Below are 19,119 nucleotides of genomic sequence, written 5' to 3' on the forward strand. Positions count from 1 at the left end.
CATCCCTCTAAGCTGGCAAAACACACATACAAACCAAAGGATACCTTCTGGTCTGGGATATTTGCTGAGATGACCCTTCCTGTGGGATGAGCTTGGTTCTTGTAATGTTGCCGAGACCTGTTGCTTGTTCCTAGCGACGCTTTTCGTTAACCATCTGTTATTTCTCATTAAAGAAATGGGACTTAATAGGAAAATGCCAATACTACCATCCTGGATGGCAGAGAAGGTAGTCTATTTATCAAGTCCATGTGCTAGAATTTGATAGCGGTGGGGCTTTAAGGCATGAGTAAGGTCTCATCAGTCCTGGGGAAACTGGCTCTGTACGATATGATGTATGATAATTAGCCCTAACAGGAACCAAGCATGTTCACACTGCGGAGATCAGAAGAGTATTAGAGCGTGTCCCTGCCATGTTGGGACTCCGGTTAGCAAGAGGCACCCGTGGGCACCCGTCTCCTTGTTTTCACTGGAAGTTAGTGCAGGCATGGTGGGCTGCTGGAGATTTCAGCTGGTGTGGGAGGGCAGCACCCAGGGGAGCATCGCAGCGTGTGTCTCTGGGCAGGTGAGGCACAGCCACCATGCACAAAGGCAAAACAAGCAACCTGCGGCTATCACACAGATCTGAACGTATCCCTCCAGTCAAGTTTAGACCGTAAGTAGAAAGATTCCCCAAACAAAATCAGATAAGCAGTTCTGAATCACTCTGACTACAGGAAAGAAATCTGACCTTCAAGTCCCCAGGTGTAGGTGAAAAGTTACTGACAAAAGGCCAGCTTGGAGGTAGAAGTTGTTTTCATAGCAGGAGCTCTGTGCTGTCCTGGGGAGCAGGTGTATTTGTGTCAGCGCTGTGGTACAGTAACCTAGCAAACAGCACACGAGCCCTGTTTTGAGCTGGTTTAGTAGTGCTAATAAAATCAGGCCTTTTCCCTGATGTAAGCAGACCCGTAGCTTTCCAGCTGAATGGAGGCACAGTTAATGAAAATGCAGTCACAGGGGCAGGGCAGGCAGAGGGAAACTATGCAACAGTCAGCTGTGCCTTGCCTTTCTGATCTGGATGAGATCTTCCTTTTGCTATGCTAGCTACTAACTTGCTCCAGGACCTATTGTTTTCAGAGTTATTTGTGACATTAGCACGAGCTCTCAACAACGGCAAGGAGAAAAGAAACCCCTTGAATGGAAATGCAGTGGATGATTTCGCCCAAGCAATCCTTGTTGGCATGAATTATTCCTCCCACTCCAGAAAAAAAAAAAAAAAAAAGCGTGGATATGCATTAGAAGTGCCAACTATTCTTTCTGAGATCCCCGAAGGACATTGCACCTGATAATCGCCACCTAGATTTTGAAAAACGGGATGTGATCTGATCTTTCCAGAGGGCAGCAAGGGTCTGTCACGACCCCGTGCCTGAAGAATATTCCTGCACATAGCCACGGGGTACAGAAGCAAGTGCGGGTGAAGTAATCTGTGGGAGAATGAACTTCCTGGTATTCCAAGAAGTTACAGCGACAGGGTAGGAGAAATCCTGTTCTGTGAGTCAGCCTTGAGTCAGTCGCCCTCGTGCAGCGCTGGATCCATCCCACCTTTGGGACAGGCCCTACAAGCCTCTTCTGTCTGTGGGTTTCCAGCTTGCCCCACTGCTCGTTCACACTCGAGGGGCTGCATTAGCTCCCATCATTGCTGGTTTTCACCCCAGGCACATTCGCTCGTCTCCCTGCTTCCTCTGGGGCTTCCATTTGACCCAGGAGTCTTCGTTCTCCTGCAGTGCTGAGCAGCTACCGTGTCTCGCCCTAGAAGTGGCTGCACTTTTCTGGTGGGTGAGCTGATCTCTGCTGACATGTCAGCTCGTTAAATCCGCAGGGCCCTTCAGGGCCATGCTGGCTGAAGGGAGAGCTGTGTGGCGTAAATCTAAAGCGTGATTTAGTTATTAACATAAAAAGCAGCTGTGTTCCTGTTAGATTTGTGCAAAGAAAAACACGTAGCTAATGATGACCAAGCCTAAAGCATGCCCAGCAGCTGGCACACGCATACATTTCCAGTGCGCGCCGGAGTAATATGGAGGTCGGGCTTTAAAAGAAAGTATTTGGGCCCTTGCCAGGTAGACAGACAGCATGAATGAAACACCTGTTCTGGCTTTGGGAGGGTTTTGGAACCAGTTGATTACAGGGAAGGTACAGGCTGACCTTAAAGTGAATTGAATTCTCTGGTGTAGAGTAACATGTCCTGCTAGATTATGAAACCTCTTGATCTATTCGTGCAAATGTCCTCCGCAGACAAAACACAGATGCGTGCCTTTTTTTTTGTTTGTTTTTAACTAAAAGGTGCTGCCCAGGCATGGTGAATCGACCAGCTATGAATCAAAATAGTCTTTTTCAAATTTGAATGAATGTTTAAGTGGGAATACTCTACAGGAAGTAAAGATAAGATACCTTAAAGCGATTTTACAAAGGGGGAAAAAAACTATTAATTCTAGATGTCTTTTAATTCTGCTCTTGCTTTTTTGGAGCTTCTGAGGTTTAGGGTTTTGCATTTTCACATAATGTAATTCAGTTTTGAGAAGATACAAAGGAGATTGCCTTTCCAAGAGTTGTTTCCTGTTGCATCACCGTATCAGTCTGCTTTGGTTGGGTTTGTCCAGTTTTAACTGTGTGTCTGTTAACATTGCAAAACCAGCATCGGGAATATTTTAATCAAAGCAGAGGGTGCTTGGTATAACACTGCGGTGTAGAATATTAAGGCTTGCAGTAGAGGGGCAGATACAGTAGTGCGAGGGGTCTGCTCATCCCTTCTGGCCTTTGGCTTTGTGCATTCCTAAGAACAAGGCTGAGAAAGTGAGGCAGATCCTGCTCAAATTCCTCATGCCTTCCGCGAAGCTTTGCAGCCATTTCCCAGCGCAGATCCAAACCGTGCCCAATCCCCCAAGATGCAGGAGGGTTTAAGAAGCTGTAATTGAGCTGTCAGTTTGGAGAACAAACAGGGAAAATGTACTTTGAGTCGCTGTTTGGGGGCTGTTTGCACAACTGTCTGTGTGCATACGTGGAGGGGCTGTCTGAATAGGGAGGGAGCTCCTTTCCACGCCTCTGCGAGCTGAGCAAACCCAACGTGAGCTCACTGGAAGACAGGGACTTGAAACCTGCTTATGTCTTCTGCTTTGTGTTGTTTTACAGTCCTCTCAGGTACAGCCTGTAAAATTATGAAGCTGGAGACGTGCTTGGAGGCTATTGATTGCTCTGGTGGCTTGTGTTGGTTCAGTTCCAGCTCATGTGGAATTAATTCGCAGCATCTAGTAGCTGATCTTGACACACGTGTGTCGGGACATGACACGCTTATGAAAATGGTGATGTAGGTACAGTGTTGTTAGGTCACCACCGAGCAAAGCTCAGGAAACACATTCCTTCACACCGCTTGCAGCGGAGTAGTAGAAAAGTAATTAAATCTGCCTTAAGCCAACATGTTCCTGACCCCACATAATGCACGGTACAGAAACCATATGCTCGGTTATTTCTCTTGGCTCAGGCCCTGCTTGCACTGACAGCGCTGTACGTAGTGGTACCTTGCTAGGAAGCCCTGTGCAGGAAGGCAACAGTTCTTCTTCCATTGGCCACACGTTGGTTTTCCCAGAGTGAGGAGCATCTGTGCTTTCTCAGTGTAATAGACAATACAAACCCAGTTAATTTATCCACAGCGAGCAGAACTTGTTGGTATTCCCACTGAATTACTCGGTAGGCCTCGCTTCCACCTGTGGAACACTTCCCTGCACTTAAAAGGGGACAAGTAGATAGGAAGGCTGGTGATTGAAATTTGATGAATGTTTGTTCAGATTTAAAAAGGGGGTTCCCTAATTGAGGTAAGCTTCGGGGAGCCCAAGCCTTACATTTGTTCTCAGACCTCTCTGAAGCTCTTCCTTTCCCACCACCCTCCCAAAAAGCCTGCTGTCATTTCTTCAGGTTTGCGGTTTCTGACGGCAAGCTCTTCATGGTCCTGCAATTTTTAGGAAGGCAAAACTAAAAACTTCAGTGGAATTCAGATGCCTTTAGTGGCTGCAGAAGGATAGCAGTCATGTCACTACATGTAGTTTTGGAGAATAGTTGAGTAGGATTGCCAGAGGCTGGATTTTTTCAGTTCTTTCTGCAGTCAGTGGCGGTGGATTGGATTTAAATGGAGAGGTCTTTTCTGCTTCAGCACCTCCAGCGTGAAAGTGTATCACTACGGCTGCTAGCTTCATGAAGCCAAGCAAAGGAGCACTTTGCTTGGCTCAAGACATCAGTAAAATTCAAAGGGGAATAGGAGTAGATAACGTGAATAGTAAATGTCCAGAGCTGTTGAACTTAGTGCTTTAAAAAAGCTTCCTAAATGGAAGAAAGGCTTTGGTGTTCAATCAGATTTCCAGCTGTTGCAGATCAGGGAGGTCTTTTTGGGAGCAGAGTTTTCTTTGTCTGCCTGTGGGGGTTTTCACCTGCGATGGTTGCTGCTGGTGACTCTCAGGTGAGACGTGTGGCCTGGGGACTCGTGTCGGGGCCAGATTAACAAATACGTCATGCCTTGTTTTCCTGGGAGTGGCTGACCAGAGCTGGCATCGGGATGGGAGTTCAAGCCTGGAACCTCAACTTTTTGGTTAACCTCAAAATTGGCTGTTTGGCTAAGTTATAAACCCTCTGCCCCTTTCTTTTAGTGATTTAGGAAGAAAAAGACAAACACTCAAAAACCTCTTTCTTTAAAGCATTTCCCTTGCTTCTCTGAGCACTCCCGATCCCCCCGTACAGGTGGCCACGGCGTGTTTTCAGCCCCTGAGCTGCCTTTGCAGAGTAGCTCTGCGGCCGACTCGAGGCCCGCTCAGGCTGCAGAAGGGTCGTTTTTCCTGCACGGTGCTGCTGAGCCTGTGCCGCAAAACCCACGTGCTAACTGTGATTTCGCTCTGGATGGATTGTTCGCTTTCCTTAATTGCCTTTTGGAGGGGTGATTAATTACGTGCCGCAACATTACCACTAGAGGGATTACAGATATTAGACTGGCCCCAGTGTTTTGCCTTGTAACAATCTTGTGGGGGTGGGAGAAAGCTATTTTCTTAATCTGTGCCCTGCTTTCCTGTTAACTCCTTTTATGTATTCGCAGATGCCATGGGGTATAAGCAGCTAATGAAATATGGCATTCGATAAAGTTTGAGGAAGTTTTAATTCCAGTTCTGTGGCGTATTGGTTTCCTGTCCATAAACACGTTAGTTAACGATTACTGCAGATCACAAGTATATTCAGAGGTGGTTGTTCCACTTTCCCCAGAGCAAGCTGCCCATCTTAATGTGGACTTTAAAGGGCAAAGACTGCCCGTGCTTTTTCAAAGAATTTGTTTTCAAGGGCTCTATTTAGCTTTTAAATTATATATTCATCTGCTAAGTAGTAAGACCTGGCATTAAGTGGGAAAAGCAGTGGGAAAACCTCCAAAGAGACAGACAAGCAGGAATGGGTTAGAGACGCCTGGAAGCCCTTTAGGAAGCCTGTGGAGCTGAAGGGGGTTTGGTGGCTGCGCTTGGCGCTTGCTGGCCGTGTGGAAGCGGGCACCCCGCAGCACCCTGCGCTGAGTCCTGGTGTCCTGCTGCAGCGCCTGCTGTGCGTGCCCGGGGACAGGCGGCGGTAACTTTTCAGAGCAGGATGGTTCCTGGGGACCGGCCACTAAAAAGACGTAGAGACGATGATGAGGGGCAGTGGGCAAATGCTCAGCAGCAGCTTGCGGGGACCTGGGTGCGCTTACGAGCTTGTGTTGCTTTCTGCAGGGTTCAAATACCACAGCGCTGCGACGTCTGGAGTCCAGGCCTGATCTCAGTTGATTTATTTTGTATCTTCTTCGGGTAGAGAAAGAGCATCGGTCAGTTCAGGCACACCATTTTATCCGTACAGAGTATTGCTTGATTTTTGGATTGAAGAGAAGCCCGCACATGGCGGGAAAATCAAAGCAGCTTTTTGTTGGGTTTGGTGATGTGTATAAGTATTTTGGTGATGTGTATGAAGTATTTTGGTGATGTGTATAACTATTTTGGCGATGTGTACAACTAACTGCGCTGGGTTGGGTTTCTTACCCCTAAGATGCCTTCTACCAGCGCGTCTGCCCTCACAGATCACACCGTGGGGGGACGGCACTGGGGTGGCAGAGGGGGGAGCAGGCTTTGGGGTGGCTCTGCTGCTGCTTTTCCCCCAGGGGAGAAGGTGAAGGCTTCTGTGGGCTGCCAGCCTTTCCGCCCCACGAAGAGGCAAATCTTCACCGTTTAATGAAAACAGACGGCGTACCTCGAGGAGAGCAAGTTGGGCTCTGTGGGACCTTTTAACGCTTTGTTAATTAGTAATAGGGCTTTTCCTGGAGATAAACCAACCTATCTGCTAACGGAGTTTATTAACGCCCTAAAAACACCGGCGAGCGAGACCACGGCAGCGCAGCGCCGCGGACACAATGCCCACATTGTTCCCCGCGAACATCCCATCCCTTTCGTTCCTTAAAAAAAAAAAAATAAAATAAAAAACACTTCACCCCGTTTGGCCTCTCCACCCCTACAGCTTCTAAAGGGGGTGGGGGGGGGGGTTCCCAGGGCGAGGCCGGCTCCGGGGGGCGAGGGCGGGGGTTGGGGGGGGGGGGGTCCGGAGGCGGCGCCTGCCGGGGCTGAAGTAGTGCGGGCGCGGCGCGGCGGGGCGCAGTGCCGGGGCCGGGGCTCGGGGGGAGGCCGCCGCCCGCCCCCGCTGCCTCCGGGGAAGATGGCGAGGGAGGCCGAGCGGGGCGGCGAGAGGCCGGGGGGACCGCTGAGGGGGTTACTGGGGCTGCTGGTGTGCTGGTGGTGGTGGTGCCCTCCGCCGCCGCCAGCCCCGCGGCGTCCTTCCCCGGCGACGTGAACGGGCACAGCCTGCACCCGCCCTACTTCAACCTGGCCGAGGGCACCCGCATCTCCGCCACCGCCACCTGCGGGGAGGAGGCGGCGGCGGCGGGAGCCGGCAGCCGCCGAGCCGTGGAGGATCTGTACTGCAAGCTGGTCGGGGGGCCGCTGGCCGGGGGGGACCCCAACCAGACCATCCAGGTAGGGCGGCGGGGGGGGGGGGAAGGCTCCTAGGCGGGTGGGGTGGCGGAGCTGCACCCCGGGACCCCCCCCCCCCTCCTGGGGAGGGTCGGGGTGGGGGGTCTAGAGGAGTCCGAGCCCCCCCCCCCTTTGTGCTCCCCTGGCCCTCGCTGCCTTGTCCCAGCCGTGCCACCCTGCTGTGGGCGCCGGAGGAGGGGGGGAGGTTGGGTGGGGGGCGCAGAGCCCCAGAACCCCCGCTGGTGGTTTCCCATGCGGCTGGAGTTGATGCGGAGCCGGTGTTCCCCGGCTTGTTGGGGGGGGCTTGGGCACCCCAGGAGGGGGGTGAGGGGCAGGTTGGGGTGCCCCCAGGCATCCCCCTTCCAGCCTGGCCCCAGTGCTGCAGCCGGGGTCCGTGGGAAGCCCCCCGGAGCAGCCAGGGCACGCAGCACACGTGCTCTGCTCTCCCGGGCTCCCCAGGAGTCCTGCACGTGAAGCGCGGTTTGCTGGGTTCCCGTGGCTTTATTTTTACAGGGGTTGGTTCTTTATGGCCCGTACGGCCCTGGGTGAGCCAGCCCCTGAAGTCCTCTGCCAGCCGGAGAACGGCTACGACATGCGTGAGAATATTTAGCTTCGGGGGGCTTAACTCTGAAATTCCCCCCGTGTTCGGTGGGGCATTAGGATGAGAAGACGGAGCGTTTTATGGGCGAGCGTCAGGTGACTTAGCTCAGGGGTCCCATTTTAAGCAGCCCGGAGGGAGCTCGCAGCCAGGAATGCAGATGGTAAAAACTGCCATGCAGTTTAACGGCCCTGGCCCTCTTAAAAAGAAGGAAGAAGAATTGTAAACAGGCTTGTAAAACGCTAGGTTTAGCTGCGGGAACGCCGGACCTGCTGCCCCCCTCGGGGCAGCCTGAGCAGGGAAAAGCAACTCTGCCTCGAAATGCGCTTGCAGCACGAAGCCCTCGGCAGAGCCGGCAGCTGCTGCCCACCAGCGCGTGCCGCTTGTTGCTTGCGGGGTTCCCGGTGCTGCCAGGTCACCTGTTGCAGCGGAGCAATGGGATTGTCTGGTTTGAATGCAGCAGGGATGAAGAGCAAGGGAGAAGCGTCAGCTTCTGGGACAGAGCCTTTCTTGGCCTTTCCTCGGGGTTGGCTTTGTTGTAAGATGAGCTCCTGAAGCATTTTTCTCATTCTGGCCGCATTCTCCTGAGTCAGTGCCGTACGAGGAATTTTCTGGCTTTTGTGTTTACGACGTGGAATTTTGCCCCGTTTGTCATAGAAATTGTTGAGGATGTTACTGGAGGGCAGAAAGCTGATAGAGTTTCCTCTGAGCGTTGCCACTTTTTAAAGGGATCTGTTCCACATTGCTGCACTGTAAAACACTGCGACTCGAGCAAGCTTTGCTTTAAGTAGCAGTACTGGGGGAGACCCCTGGGAGCTCTCTGAAGTCACTGTGCCTACAGTGATGCACGTTAGTTTTCACATAGAAAAAAGTAAGGAAAAGTAAAGAATTAACTGCTACTACGTGCAGTTAAAACTGTGAATAACCTGCCAAGCAGAAGTAGGAGGATAAAGCTGCTTAGAAAAGCTGGCAGGTGTGGGTCTGCGTTTATCGCTCTCCTGTCCGCCTGTGTGCTGGCCCCACTGCTAGCCTAGCAGCACGCGCTGTGCTACGGCTGTTCTCAAAAATAAACCACGCGGGCTGTGCCAGCCTTGGGGCAGCTGTAACTCATCCTCCAAGTTCAGCCCTTTCCTGGTACCGCAGGGTGTGCAAATCCTCCTGGCCTCCCCCAGCTGCCGTACGGGGCTCCTTGGCTGCAGATTTTACTGCAACCCCCTCCTGTCCCCTGCACAGCTCTGGTACAGGATCCTTTGATCTGAGCACCGCTTCCAAGGCCAGCGGTGCGGTCTTTGGTTGGTCCGAAAGCTTTAGAAAAACCCTTTTGTAGCGGCTCCTTCCCGTGACCACAGGCAGCACCTAAAAGGGAGGGGAGGAAGCAGGAGGCTCGGAGCAGAGGTCAGAGTTCCCAATTCATCCCCTTTAGGGGTTTTGGCACCACCCGGTGACTAAAGCAAAGAGGGGGGTGGGAGGGAAGTGTTCAATTTAGGCAGACTGCAGTGACAATAATGAACTCCACACGCACGTCCTCGGTATTTACGTGTCCCACCAGAGTGCCTTCCCTTACCTATTCACCTGCTCTGTGCTGTGGTGTAAAGGGGCTTTTCATTGGGAATTCTGAAAGAATGCTTTTTGGGACCCTCCAAGAGATTTCCTCCTGCTGTGGCGGTGAAGGGAAGTTTGCTTGATGGAAGACCTCGGGAAAGCATTATACAGCCATCCAGTCAGTGAGTTCAGTCACTTCTGTTTTCTGCCTGTTTCCATTGGATATCGTAGTAGACTTTTAGGAAAGGGAATTCATGCACTTTAAAACATGATATTGTTAAAATGGCGATAATCATTGAGCTTGCTAAGATAATGCTGCCCTAAAGACACTTGCAGTGTTTTTGGCACAGCTTGTGGGAAGGCTCTAAACCTTTTCAAGGAGTTTCCTTTGCTTTATTGAGGGCTCTTTGGCAGAAGACAGCATTTCTGACCGCGGGAGGCTTTTCAGCCTGTAAGGATGTGAGGCGAGGCGATGCTGAGGTGCGCTGAAAGGGACTCACATGAAGGTTTGCTTCCCTCCTTCCCCTCGCTAATCAGCGGGGGCAGGCCCACCTTAACGAGAAGTGCCTTTGAGCCATCTGTTGGAGCTGAGACAAAAGGGAGATCACGGGTTTATTTTTCTGATCGGGCTTTACCGAAGATGCCTGTAAGCTGTCTGTCTCCCCAGGCAGGGGCAGAGGCACAGCGGGGTGCTCAGGTTCCCCATCCCACCCAGCTGCCCGGGGGCTATTCCGGAGCCGTGCCAAAGCCAGCAGGGGCTGCGCGCTGCAAGGCAGGGCTGCAGATGATTGCTTGATTTCAGGAGATTAGCAGTACAACAATAAGGGAAGTTACTGGCATTAATTGAGGCAATTACCGTAGACTTTAAAAACGTGCAACAAACCGTACTGATTTCATATCACCGCCTCGCCTCTCTCACTTTCATTTGAAACCTGCCCTCGCCTAAGCCCTGCTGCCACAAAGTGCTCCTTTGCGTGTTGCGTCGCACCTGAGCAGCGTTGATGCTTGTGGGAGGTCTTGTCCAGGTGTAACAGAGGAGGGCTGAGTCTGTTTGATACCTGAATGTTGTGGCATTCTCTCTTGCTGTCCTGTGCTCATCAATGACCAGGGTTTCTTCGTCCCGTGCCGTGTCACAGTGCACGGCGGGGAGAGCCGGCCCAGCGCGGGGTCGCCGTGGGTTGGTTGGGTGGCTGCAGCGGGCCGGCTGGTGCTGTACGCCTCTCTCCTGTGGTTACGTGTGTGAAGGTACTGAGCTTTGGGGGCTTAACTGCAGTTGAAACGGAGTAATTCTGAGGGCGAGCTGCTGCAGCCTGCAGAAGACAGCTGGTGAGACAAGACCTGCCGAGCTCTGGGTGAGCAGCTGGTTGGTCTGGGAGGACAGCCCCGCTAAGGGCTCGTGGCACACCTCCTTGCCTCGTCTGCAATACTACTTTTTGCTCCCCGTTTCCAGCCCCGCTTACCTCACCCCGAACTGCCCGGGCTGGGTCACGCTCCCTGCGGTTTTCCGATAAATTAGATGAGGAGAGCAGAGGTTGGGTCATGGCAAGGCCAGATAAACCAGGACAAAGCCATCTGCTTTCCCCGAGGCGAGCCGTGCCAGCGGGGTGCCGGGCTAGGCTTTATGCTTAGGGGGAACTTCAGAGCTCCTATTGATGTGAGCAGGAGCAGGCCTTGCAGGTCTCTGGAAGCTGCTCACCATTATAATAACAGATCTCCTCCTTATCTCCCTCCCTTGCAGTTTGCTCTGATAGCGGCCGTTTTGTGTTCTCGAAGCTGCCTTGCATCTTCCCTGCATTGCTGAAGTTCTTTCTGTGGCATACCCTGGCGATATCCACGCCTCTCCTGCTCTGGTAACCTGCTGGCTCCCCTCACCCAGTGGCTCACAGCTGCTTTTTAATTAAAATCCTCCTCTGATGTCAGAGCTTCCCTTTTCCCATAGAGACCTGGCATGCTGCACAGGAGCACGAGTCACTTTAAAGCACAAATAGCTGGAAACGATTCTCACCAGATCTAGGTCCAGCTCTAATGAAACAGCTAACGAGCAACTGGTGCATGGGGGGGCCGTGATACTTTTAACAGCAAGCTTAGCTCAGCTGTTGACGTGTTACCAGCCCACTGGCAGCTAACACATGCAGGCTGCTCAGCGGTGCCCAGGGATAACATCAGCATTACAAATGTATAGCAGCTGAGCCTGATTTTTAGTCCCCTCTTATTAGGCTTGAATTGGCTGCCACCCGTCAACGCGAACATTTGGTTCGAAACGGTTTTTGCATCCGTAGCAAGAATTTGAAGTCTGAAAGCACTTTGTTTTTTGTTGTTTATCCCCATTTTGTAACCTTTCCTCGCTTCTCCCCCCCGTCTCGGTGTGCATCGTGCAGAAGTTTCCACACAACCTGTTGCACCGGTTCCCCTTGAGGTTTGTGCTCAGGAGTGGGTCAGTTTTATCTGGTCTGCTCGCCCTCCTTGCTCGGTGCGCGTTCCAACGGGACATGTCCTGACCTCTCCGCGCAGCAGGAGCTCCCTGCCTGGCATCAGGGTGGTTTCAGCTGCCCTGTTCGTTGTCCTGGTGCTTACCCATCTGCTGTTTTCACCTTCCTGGAGGAGTTAATTAAAAGGTGTGCTTGTCTGGCACAGTTTGCATTGCATAATTGCCTGCAAATAACATGGCTGTGGGGGAGAATGCAGGGAATTCTCAGTTTCCTTTGCATCGCAATTCTCCCGAAGTTTGGGGCATCTGGAAAATCTCTGGGGTGGCTGTGCCTTGCCTCAGCCCTCCTAGGGGTGCACATGGAGTAAGCAGGAAGGAGACTGCCTGTCTTGAAACCGTGTACCTGGTGTAATATTAAAGCTGGCTGCAGCTGGGACAGGCAAGGGCAGCTTGTTTGCCTGGGAATAACTGCACCTTTTAAAGGCAAATTGCCTGCAACAGAGTTCCCCTTCAGGCTCTGTGGCAGCAAGTCGAGTGACAGAACAGAGGCTCCACAAAACAAGTTCCTTGCTAATTTCAGGGCTGCTTGCAGGTTTCCTTGAGAGTGGGTCAGATTCATTTGTGCCTTAAATAGGAAAGAAAGAGTTGCCCTTAACAGCTCAGGTCTCTGTCTGATCCTGCTCAGGAGGTGCTGTTAAAGTTGCAGAGCTGTTTTTTTCTGGCAGCGTGTCCAGGGAGCTGACAGAGACGCTTGCACCACAAAAGCAAGACAGAAAAGACTTCATGAGAGTGATTGCAATGAGGTCCCTGGCCAAGTGACAGCAGGGGCTGTCCCTTTCGGGCCTTGCATGGAAGCATCACCAGCAAAAGGGACTTGGCTGCTACACCATTAAGCTTGAAAACGTAGCTGAAAGGACTATACTTGTGAAATGAATGGGTTGACAAGAAACAGATTGCAGAGTTGGACAGAAGAACTGGCAGCCTGGGTGCGTAGGGATGTCTGAATGGTCCAGGTCAGGATCTCTGGGTATTGACAGGGCTGTGAGTGGCAGCCCCGGCAGAGGAGCCGTGGGCTGGTGGCCCTGGAGCTCGGGCTGCCGCTGGGTGCTCTGCAGCTGGCAACTGCTTCCTTGTATTGGGTCCCTCGGCCAATGCACGGTGAAAAATACCTGAAGTATGGAAGGGGTACTTCTTAGAGCAGTCCAGAATTTACATTGGGTCAATGTGGGTTTTTACAGCTTTTTCTTGTTCCTTTTTCAGTCTCTAAATGGGCACAGAAAAAAAAAAGTTGATGTATTGATTCACACCATCAGGCTTGCATTCTTTATTTTCCGAAGTGTTCTGGTACCTGCCTGCTTTGAGTCGTGTTTTCCTGGCTACAGTTAAATGCTGTCTTGGTGCTTTCCAACAGGGCCAGTACTGCGACATCTGCTCCTCGGCGAACAGCAACAAGGCGCACCCCATAACGAACGCCATCGATGGGACAGAGCGCTGGTGGCAGAGCCCCCCGCTCTCCCGGGGGCTGGAGTTCAACCAGGTCAACGTCACTCTGGACCTTGGACAGGTAACTCAAGTCCTGCTTGGTTATGTTGGAGGCTGTGCTGGCGAGGACCTGTCCTTCTGGGCTTCTAAAGTCCTTTAGCGGCCTTTGCTGGGAGGGTGAGATGAGACCTCCTCATTTAATGACGTTTTCTGTTAAAACTTGGAAGGGAAAAACTTCATCTGTCTGTTCGTAGTATTAACTGCCATCTGTGCTATTTGCTGTTACTGTTTAGCTCTTTCCTAAAAGTTGGGTCATGAAAATCTCCCATGCCACACAGGTGCCATTCCCCTAAAGGGGGAGTACCTGGCTCCTGAAGGGGTACGATTTTTGGAACACAAAAATACAGCCCTGAGGAATTTAAGGTTGTGCTGTAAAACTTTAACTGGTGTATTCAAAGCTCTTTGAAGATGGTTAGCCCGTGCTGAAGATCTTCCTGTAAAAGACAGAGAATGACAATGGATTCTCGGTCTCTAATGCTGGCAAGTCAAAGGGAATTAACATTGTAATAGCGATGACTGCCAGCCCACGCCGCCTCCTCTGCTGCTCCTATTCAGCCTCAGACCCATTCCTCTGGCAGCAGGCTGTTCTCTCAGACCCTCCTCGGCTTAAGGGAGAGCAGCAGGAAAGATGTCCCATCTGAAGCTGCAGGAAGAGGAAAGTGGTGTAAACCAGAGGCCTGAGGGGCTGCAGGACGTGGCTCTGCTTCCTGATACGAGACCGTTGCTCTGGCTGATGGACGGGGAACTGCTGTGTCCTCGGTGCAGGAGGGGTGTGGGACGCCCCTTCCTTTGTGGTGCTGTGCTGCCTCGTCTCTGCCCCCAGCACCTCCGTTTGGGGGATGATACGGGGGGAGGCGGACTCAAAGTCCCCAGGGTTGTCTCTGATCTGCTCCCTGCTGTGCCACAGCACCTGCTCCGAGCCTCTCAGCACCCTCCCGGATCTGTTCTCTCCCATGCATGCCAACCACCCAGAGCTGTGCTATACGCAGCACCACCAAAATGTCCCCGACTGCCCGGGGCACAGCGTGCGTCGCACAGTGCTGTGTGGGCAAAGCCTTCTCGGGCTGCACACAGTGTGCTGGTCCCGTTAGCCAACGTAGGTGGCATCTGCTGTCTCTCAGAAACCTCCCTGCTGGCAGGGCTGTGCTGGTGGGAGGATTGCTTGCAGCCTCCCATGTGGCTTTCTGGTTGCTCGCTGCTCTCAAGAAAGGGATTCTCAAAGACCAACTTTTCTGGAGAGCTTCTCCTCCTCCTTGTCACTCACTGTCAATTTTCTGCCTTCAGGCCACAGCTAATCCAGCCATGCCAGCCACTTGCAAGCTGCTGATTCTGGCTCATCTGTGGGTTTGCAGCCTTTAGAGCTGCGCTGGTGGGAGTCAGAGCCTGGAAAATTTTGGGGGGGGTGCACTTCTGCTGAAACTGAGCTGCTGTAAGCTTACCTTGGCTCCCAAGCCCCCTGTATTTGCTCACTGTACCCTGAGGGGCAGGATTGCACCACTGCTCCTGCAGGGTTGGTGGCACGGCTTGCATGGTGCTGGTCGCAGTTTGTCTCATCCGGTGGGGAGTTCCTCTGGGCTTACAGATTGTTCAGCATCCCTCCTGCTTTTGTAAAGTAAGTGCTTGCCCAGCTCGTTGGAACGGGAGCACAAACTGAAGTATCAGCCCATTTTTAGTGGCTTCCTCTTAATACGTGCCCTTATTGTATGTAATTGCTTTAATAATCGGTTATGCTCCTGGTGAGAGTCAGTTCTTTGCTTTTCCCTCCTTTGTTTTGGTGGGTCAGACAATAGAAACAAGACGAAACGTTACAAAATCGCTAATTTCCTCCTTTTGAAGTTGAGGCTGGTTGAAAGGGAGGAGGATAAAGAGGATTTTTCGGGACCCAGTGGGGTCTGCAGGGTGAGTGCTGGAGCGGGCTGGTGGACCTGGCAGCCAGGCTCTGCAAATTCCTTGGATACCTGTGAAAGATGCAAGTAACACCCTCAGAGGCATGTCTGAGTGCAGGGCTTTTTTTTTGGCTGCCTAACAAGGCCTCTCCTTGCTCCACGTAACACTCTAGGGAGCTCTCGGATCAATTAAGATTTAATTTAAGGATACTGATGGCCACGGACAGCTTTTGTCCCTCTGGGGAATTGCTGGTGCCCAGCGTGCTGATGGCAGAGTCCTTCAGCAGGGGCTGGCACAGGAGGCTGTGGTGTCAACCTCATCCCATCGCTGTGGTGCTTCCCTGCTGTCATTGTCCCTCTTGAGCCATAACTGCTTAATTACCAGCTGGAATTGAGTTTCTCCAGCAGTTGGCAAAGCTGTGGCAATGGGGAGAGGGGCAGTTAATGAAGAAGCCTGTTGGTCTTTGCTCTTGCTGCCCAGGAGTTTGCTCTCCTCAAAGGGATGTTAAAATCCTTGGGAAGGAGAGAGGGAGGGATGTAATTCACAGCCAGCAGATAAGATTTTCTTTTGAAAACAACCAAAAAACAGCAAAAACCACTCAGGCTGGCCTCCCAGCTGGCGGGAGTATATTAAATACTTGGCATCATGTCATCTTAGTGCCAGCAGTGGCCTAATCTTAACAGCTTCATCGGCAAGGGAGATCAGAGCTCCTGCCCTGGCACGGGAAGAGATTGTGGCCGCTGATCTGCTGGGGGCTGGATCTGAGCTGCTCCTGCTGCCGCGTCTGTGCCTGCCTTCCTGGGAAGGGGAGCTTTGTCTTTAAAGAGTTGGTAGGGTGAAAAGCTGGGAGAGGAGTAAAAGTCACCGAGGGTTCCCTTGTAAGACCTGAATTTGGGAGGCAGAAATAAGGCAAGCAGCTCCAAGGAGGGAAGTCGAATGGATTTTAGGAGCTGTTGGGGCAGGGAGCATGAATAGGCTTTTTTTTTTTTTCCTTTTAATCCTGACTTTATGCTTAAAACTTTATTATGCTTAGGATGAGTGATTGGGTGACTGCATGGCTTTGCCTGCTGCGTCCCACAGCTCTGTGGCACCACGACGGAGCACGGGGCTGGCTTCAGGGGGTGGAAGGACTGCGGGGTGCCGCGCGCCGGGGGGACACATTGTGCATTGTGCTGTGCTCACCGAGCAGAGGGACGAGAGGCCGTGACTCACCGTCACTGGAAACCGTCCCCTGTGATCTCGCTGTGATTAAGCGCCACAGTGGGTGGAAGGGAGGAAAGGGTGTGATGGACTTTTTTTTTTTTTTAACTTTTTTTCCCCAAGTAGGTCACTTGAGTCAGAGCTGACAAAACTCAGGAGGTTTAAAGAACCATGAATGGCTGGCTCCCTGCCAGGGCCTGACATCTTCCTTGCGTGAAGGTGAACCCAGGCCAGCCCTTCCCAGAGATGTTTGTGGATAGCTGGTGCTTTATGATAAACTACGGGGAGAGGAACGCTCGCCGTCATGCGAGAGCGGGAGCTTCGTGCCAGCGCTTGCCCGGGGTTAATTGCTGCGGTGGGAAGGTGGCTGGGCAGCGGCCCCAGCTCCCTCCGGCCCCGGGACGCTGGAGAACAGCAGAGTTTTGATTTACACCGCTAAAGGTATTTAATTCTCATTTCAGCAGGAACAGGCTTTATGGCTGAAAGCCCCCACGGAAGGGGTGAGCCAGGTCTGGCGGCGCAGCGGCAGCAAAGGGGCTGCACAGCCTCCCCTCCACCCTGGTCACCAGCACGAAACACCCGCGTCCCCTCACCTCTGTCACCGAGCAGAGAGATCTGGGCTGCTAACCGCTTAAAATCTAGTTCCCTTTAGAGTATTTGAAACCAAACAAGAAGTCGCAGTCGTTGGTAACTTAGGAAGATGGATAGGAAATGAGGAGGACTGAGGGGAGCTCCTGGGCCAGCGTGATGGTGCCTTCTGCAGTCTAAGGGCCATGTCTAGGCGAGGGAACAGGCTGAGAGCTTACTGGGTGCCTTGAGAAGTCTCCTTTTTGAGTTTCGTATTACAGTGGGACCTGCCAAAGCTAGCATTTTTTCTGGCCGCTGTCGGGCTGGTTACCTTACGCGTGCCAGGCTCCTTGAGCTCCGAAGACGAGGTGTCGCTTGGCACAGGGCAGGCTGGGCGCTTCAGCCCTCGGCCAGCGGCCTGCTGTTCTGTCAGCACGAGAAGTGCCTCAAAAGGAGGTGTGTTTTTTTTCCTGTGGTGGATTTCCAGGGCATAAGCCTACTTCGTCTCCCTCTTGCACTGCGAACTTGGCCCCCGGGGACCTGCTCTGCGCAGAAGTTAGCCGTGCAGGATGCTTTCGGGCTCTGGGTATGAGGCCTGGCTTGCAGGAGCAAGTCGGTCCCTCTCGTGTGAGCTGGTTTTCTTGGTAATGAATATGAAGTTCTGCGCTGGGTTCAGTGGGTGGAAATGCTGCCTGGCCTAATGCTAAAGGAGCGCTGTTGGACGTAGTACAGCAGGGCATGGTACCTCGTGCCTCACAGCACTCTGAAATCTTCTTACGCTTGTTTCTAGCCTCCTGTTTGTTTTCACTGAGTTGAAATAGTAATGGGAGCTGCAGGCGGAGGTCTTCAGGAAGCCTCTTTGAAAGGCAGCTGGAAGGAAAGCCTTGCAGGCCGACGGGCTGAGCTTGCCTCCCTGCTCCCAGCAAAAGCCTTCAGCACACGTGAATCTGATGTTTATTCCCTGGCTTAGTTAATTAAAATATCCTTCTTAATGAGAGAACTTATGAAATCCCAGGAAGAGAGCTCGTGGTTACTGTGGAATGGAGCTTTTCTAGCGGCTGCTTACCCCAGGACTGGGGTGGGATAGGGGTTATGGTCATCTGAGAAAGAATTTTCAACTAAAAACTTCTCACCTTCTTCCTTTTGCACCCTTGTTTCAGTTGCTGTGAGATCTCTTACTTGCCTCTGGACGATATCACTGCTGCCAACGTTTTCCCCCAAGGCATCCCGTTCATTCTCACTGTACACAGGGGAGACTTGCGATGGGTCTCTCTTCCTTTACTTCCCTTCGGTGGAGATGTCTTCTGCATCCTTTTTGTACACACGTTTATAGCGAATGCACAGCTTCCATTTGCCTCGGGGCCACACGGTGCTTTAGCTGCCTGGCACACGTTTCTCACAGAGCGTTCCAAAAACATGTGAAGATTTCAGGACTTCTGTACAAAGTCTTTAGTGTTTGGTTTTTTTTTTCCAAAATCTTTTCCTGTAAGGACTTCTAGTTCTTCATTGTGCTGGGGTGCCACTGTGGGAAAGGGGTAGGAGGCACGGCGACATTTATTGGGAGGTTTTGCACCTTAAGTAAAGGACTAGGGCGTAAAATCCCTAACAAAGACGTTCTTTCTCCAAATTGTTTTCTGGCTCTTGGAGCAAAAGCAGTATTAAAAATAAAGCATGTTAAGCAGGCTGAGCAGAAATCCTTTTTGCTTTCACCAGCTGAGGCGACAGTCTCCTCTCCTATGTAGAATCCTCTACAATCTACAATTACCTAAAATCCTCCAAAAGCAGATCAAGATCTCTGTTCACTTACAGGCTTCAAAATTCTAGTTCCCCGGCGTGAAATGGCTTGTGGTGCCCCTTTTGCTTATGGATCCTAGTCAGTGCTGCTGTGTTTTAACGTGACCGTCTAGTGGAAGCAGGGTGCCTGTTTGTGATGCTTCCCTGGGAAAAGCTGGAAAGGTGCGAGTGTGAGAGCATGCGGTGCTGAGAGCTGGCGCTGAGCCCAGCTGTGTGGATCTTCTCTCCCAATATATTTTCCTCTTTATTGTTTGAAATAGCTTTGCTTGTGAAATCTGTTCTGTTTCTTTCAAACTTGCAGTTCCCCTGACCCAGACCAGGAGCCTTTTTTTTTTTTTTTCCCTCCTGATGAGGGGGGAATTTTCTTTCTTTTTTTTTTTGCCTTTGCTTGGCCCTTCTCGACCTCTCCGTGCTTTCTGCCGGCTCCCACAGGATTCCTGGCTCTAGCGGCTGTGCAGGAGCCGCTCAGGTGAGCGGGAAGGGAACACTCAGTTGTTAATCAGGTGGGGATCTGT

At 52.0% G+C, this 19,119-nt stretch overlaps 1 protein-coding gene across 1 annotated transcript in view; it reads left to right on the forward strand.

Moving 5' to 3' along the window:
* Positions 1-6,717: 6,717 nt before the first annotated feature.
* LAMA5 (laminin subunit alpha 5) overlaps positions 6,718-19,119 on the forward strand; it is a 90,522-nt gene continuing 78,120 nt past the window's right edge. The window contains 3 exon segments of the mRNA XM_066978595.1: positions 6,718-6,798; positions 6,801-7,049; positions 13,026-13,178. Of these exon segments, the coding sequence (XP_066834696.1) occupies positions 6,733-6,798; positions 6,801-7,049; positions 13,026-13,178 (468 nt within the window). The 5' untranslated portion in view covers positions 6,718-6,732.

This window comes from Anser cygnoides, chromosome 16 (assembly GCF_040182565.1).
Source record: "Anser cygnoides isolate HZ-2024a breed goose chromosome 16, Taihu_goose_T2T_genome, whole genome shotgun sequence".
Classification (NCBI taxonomy): Eukaryota; Metazoa; Chordata; class Aves; order Anseriformes; family Anatidae; genus Anser; species Anser cygnoides.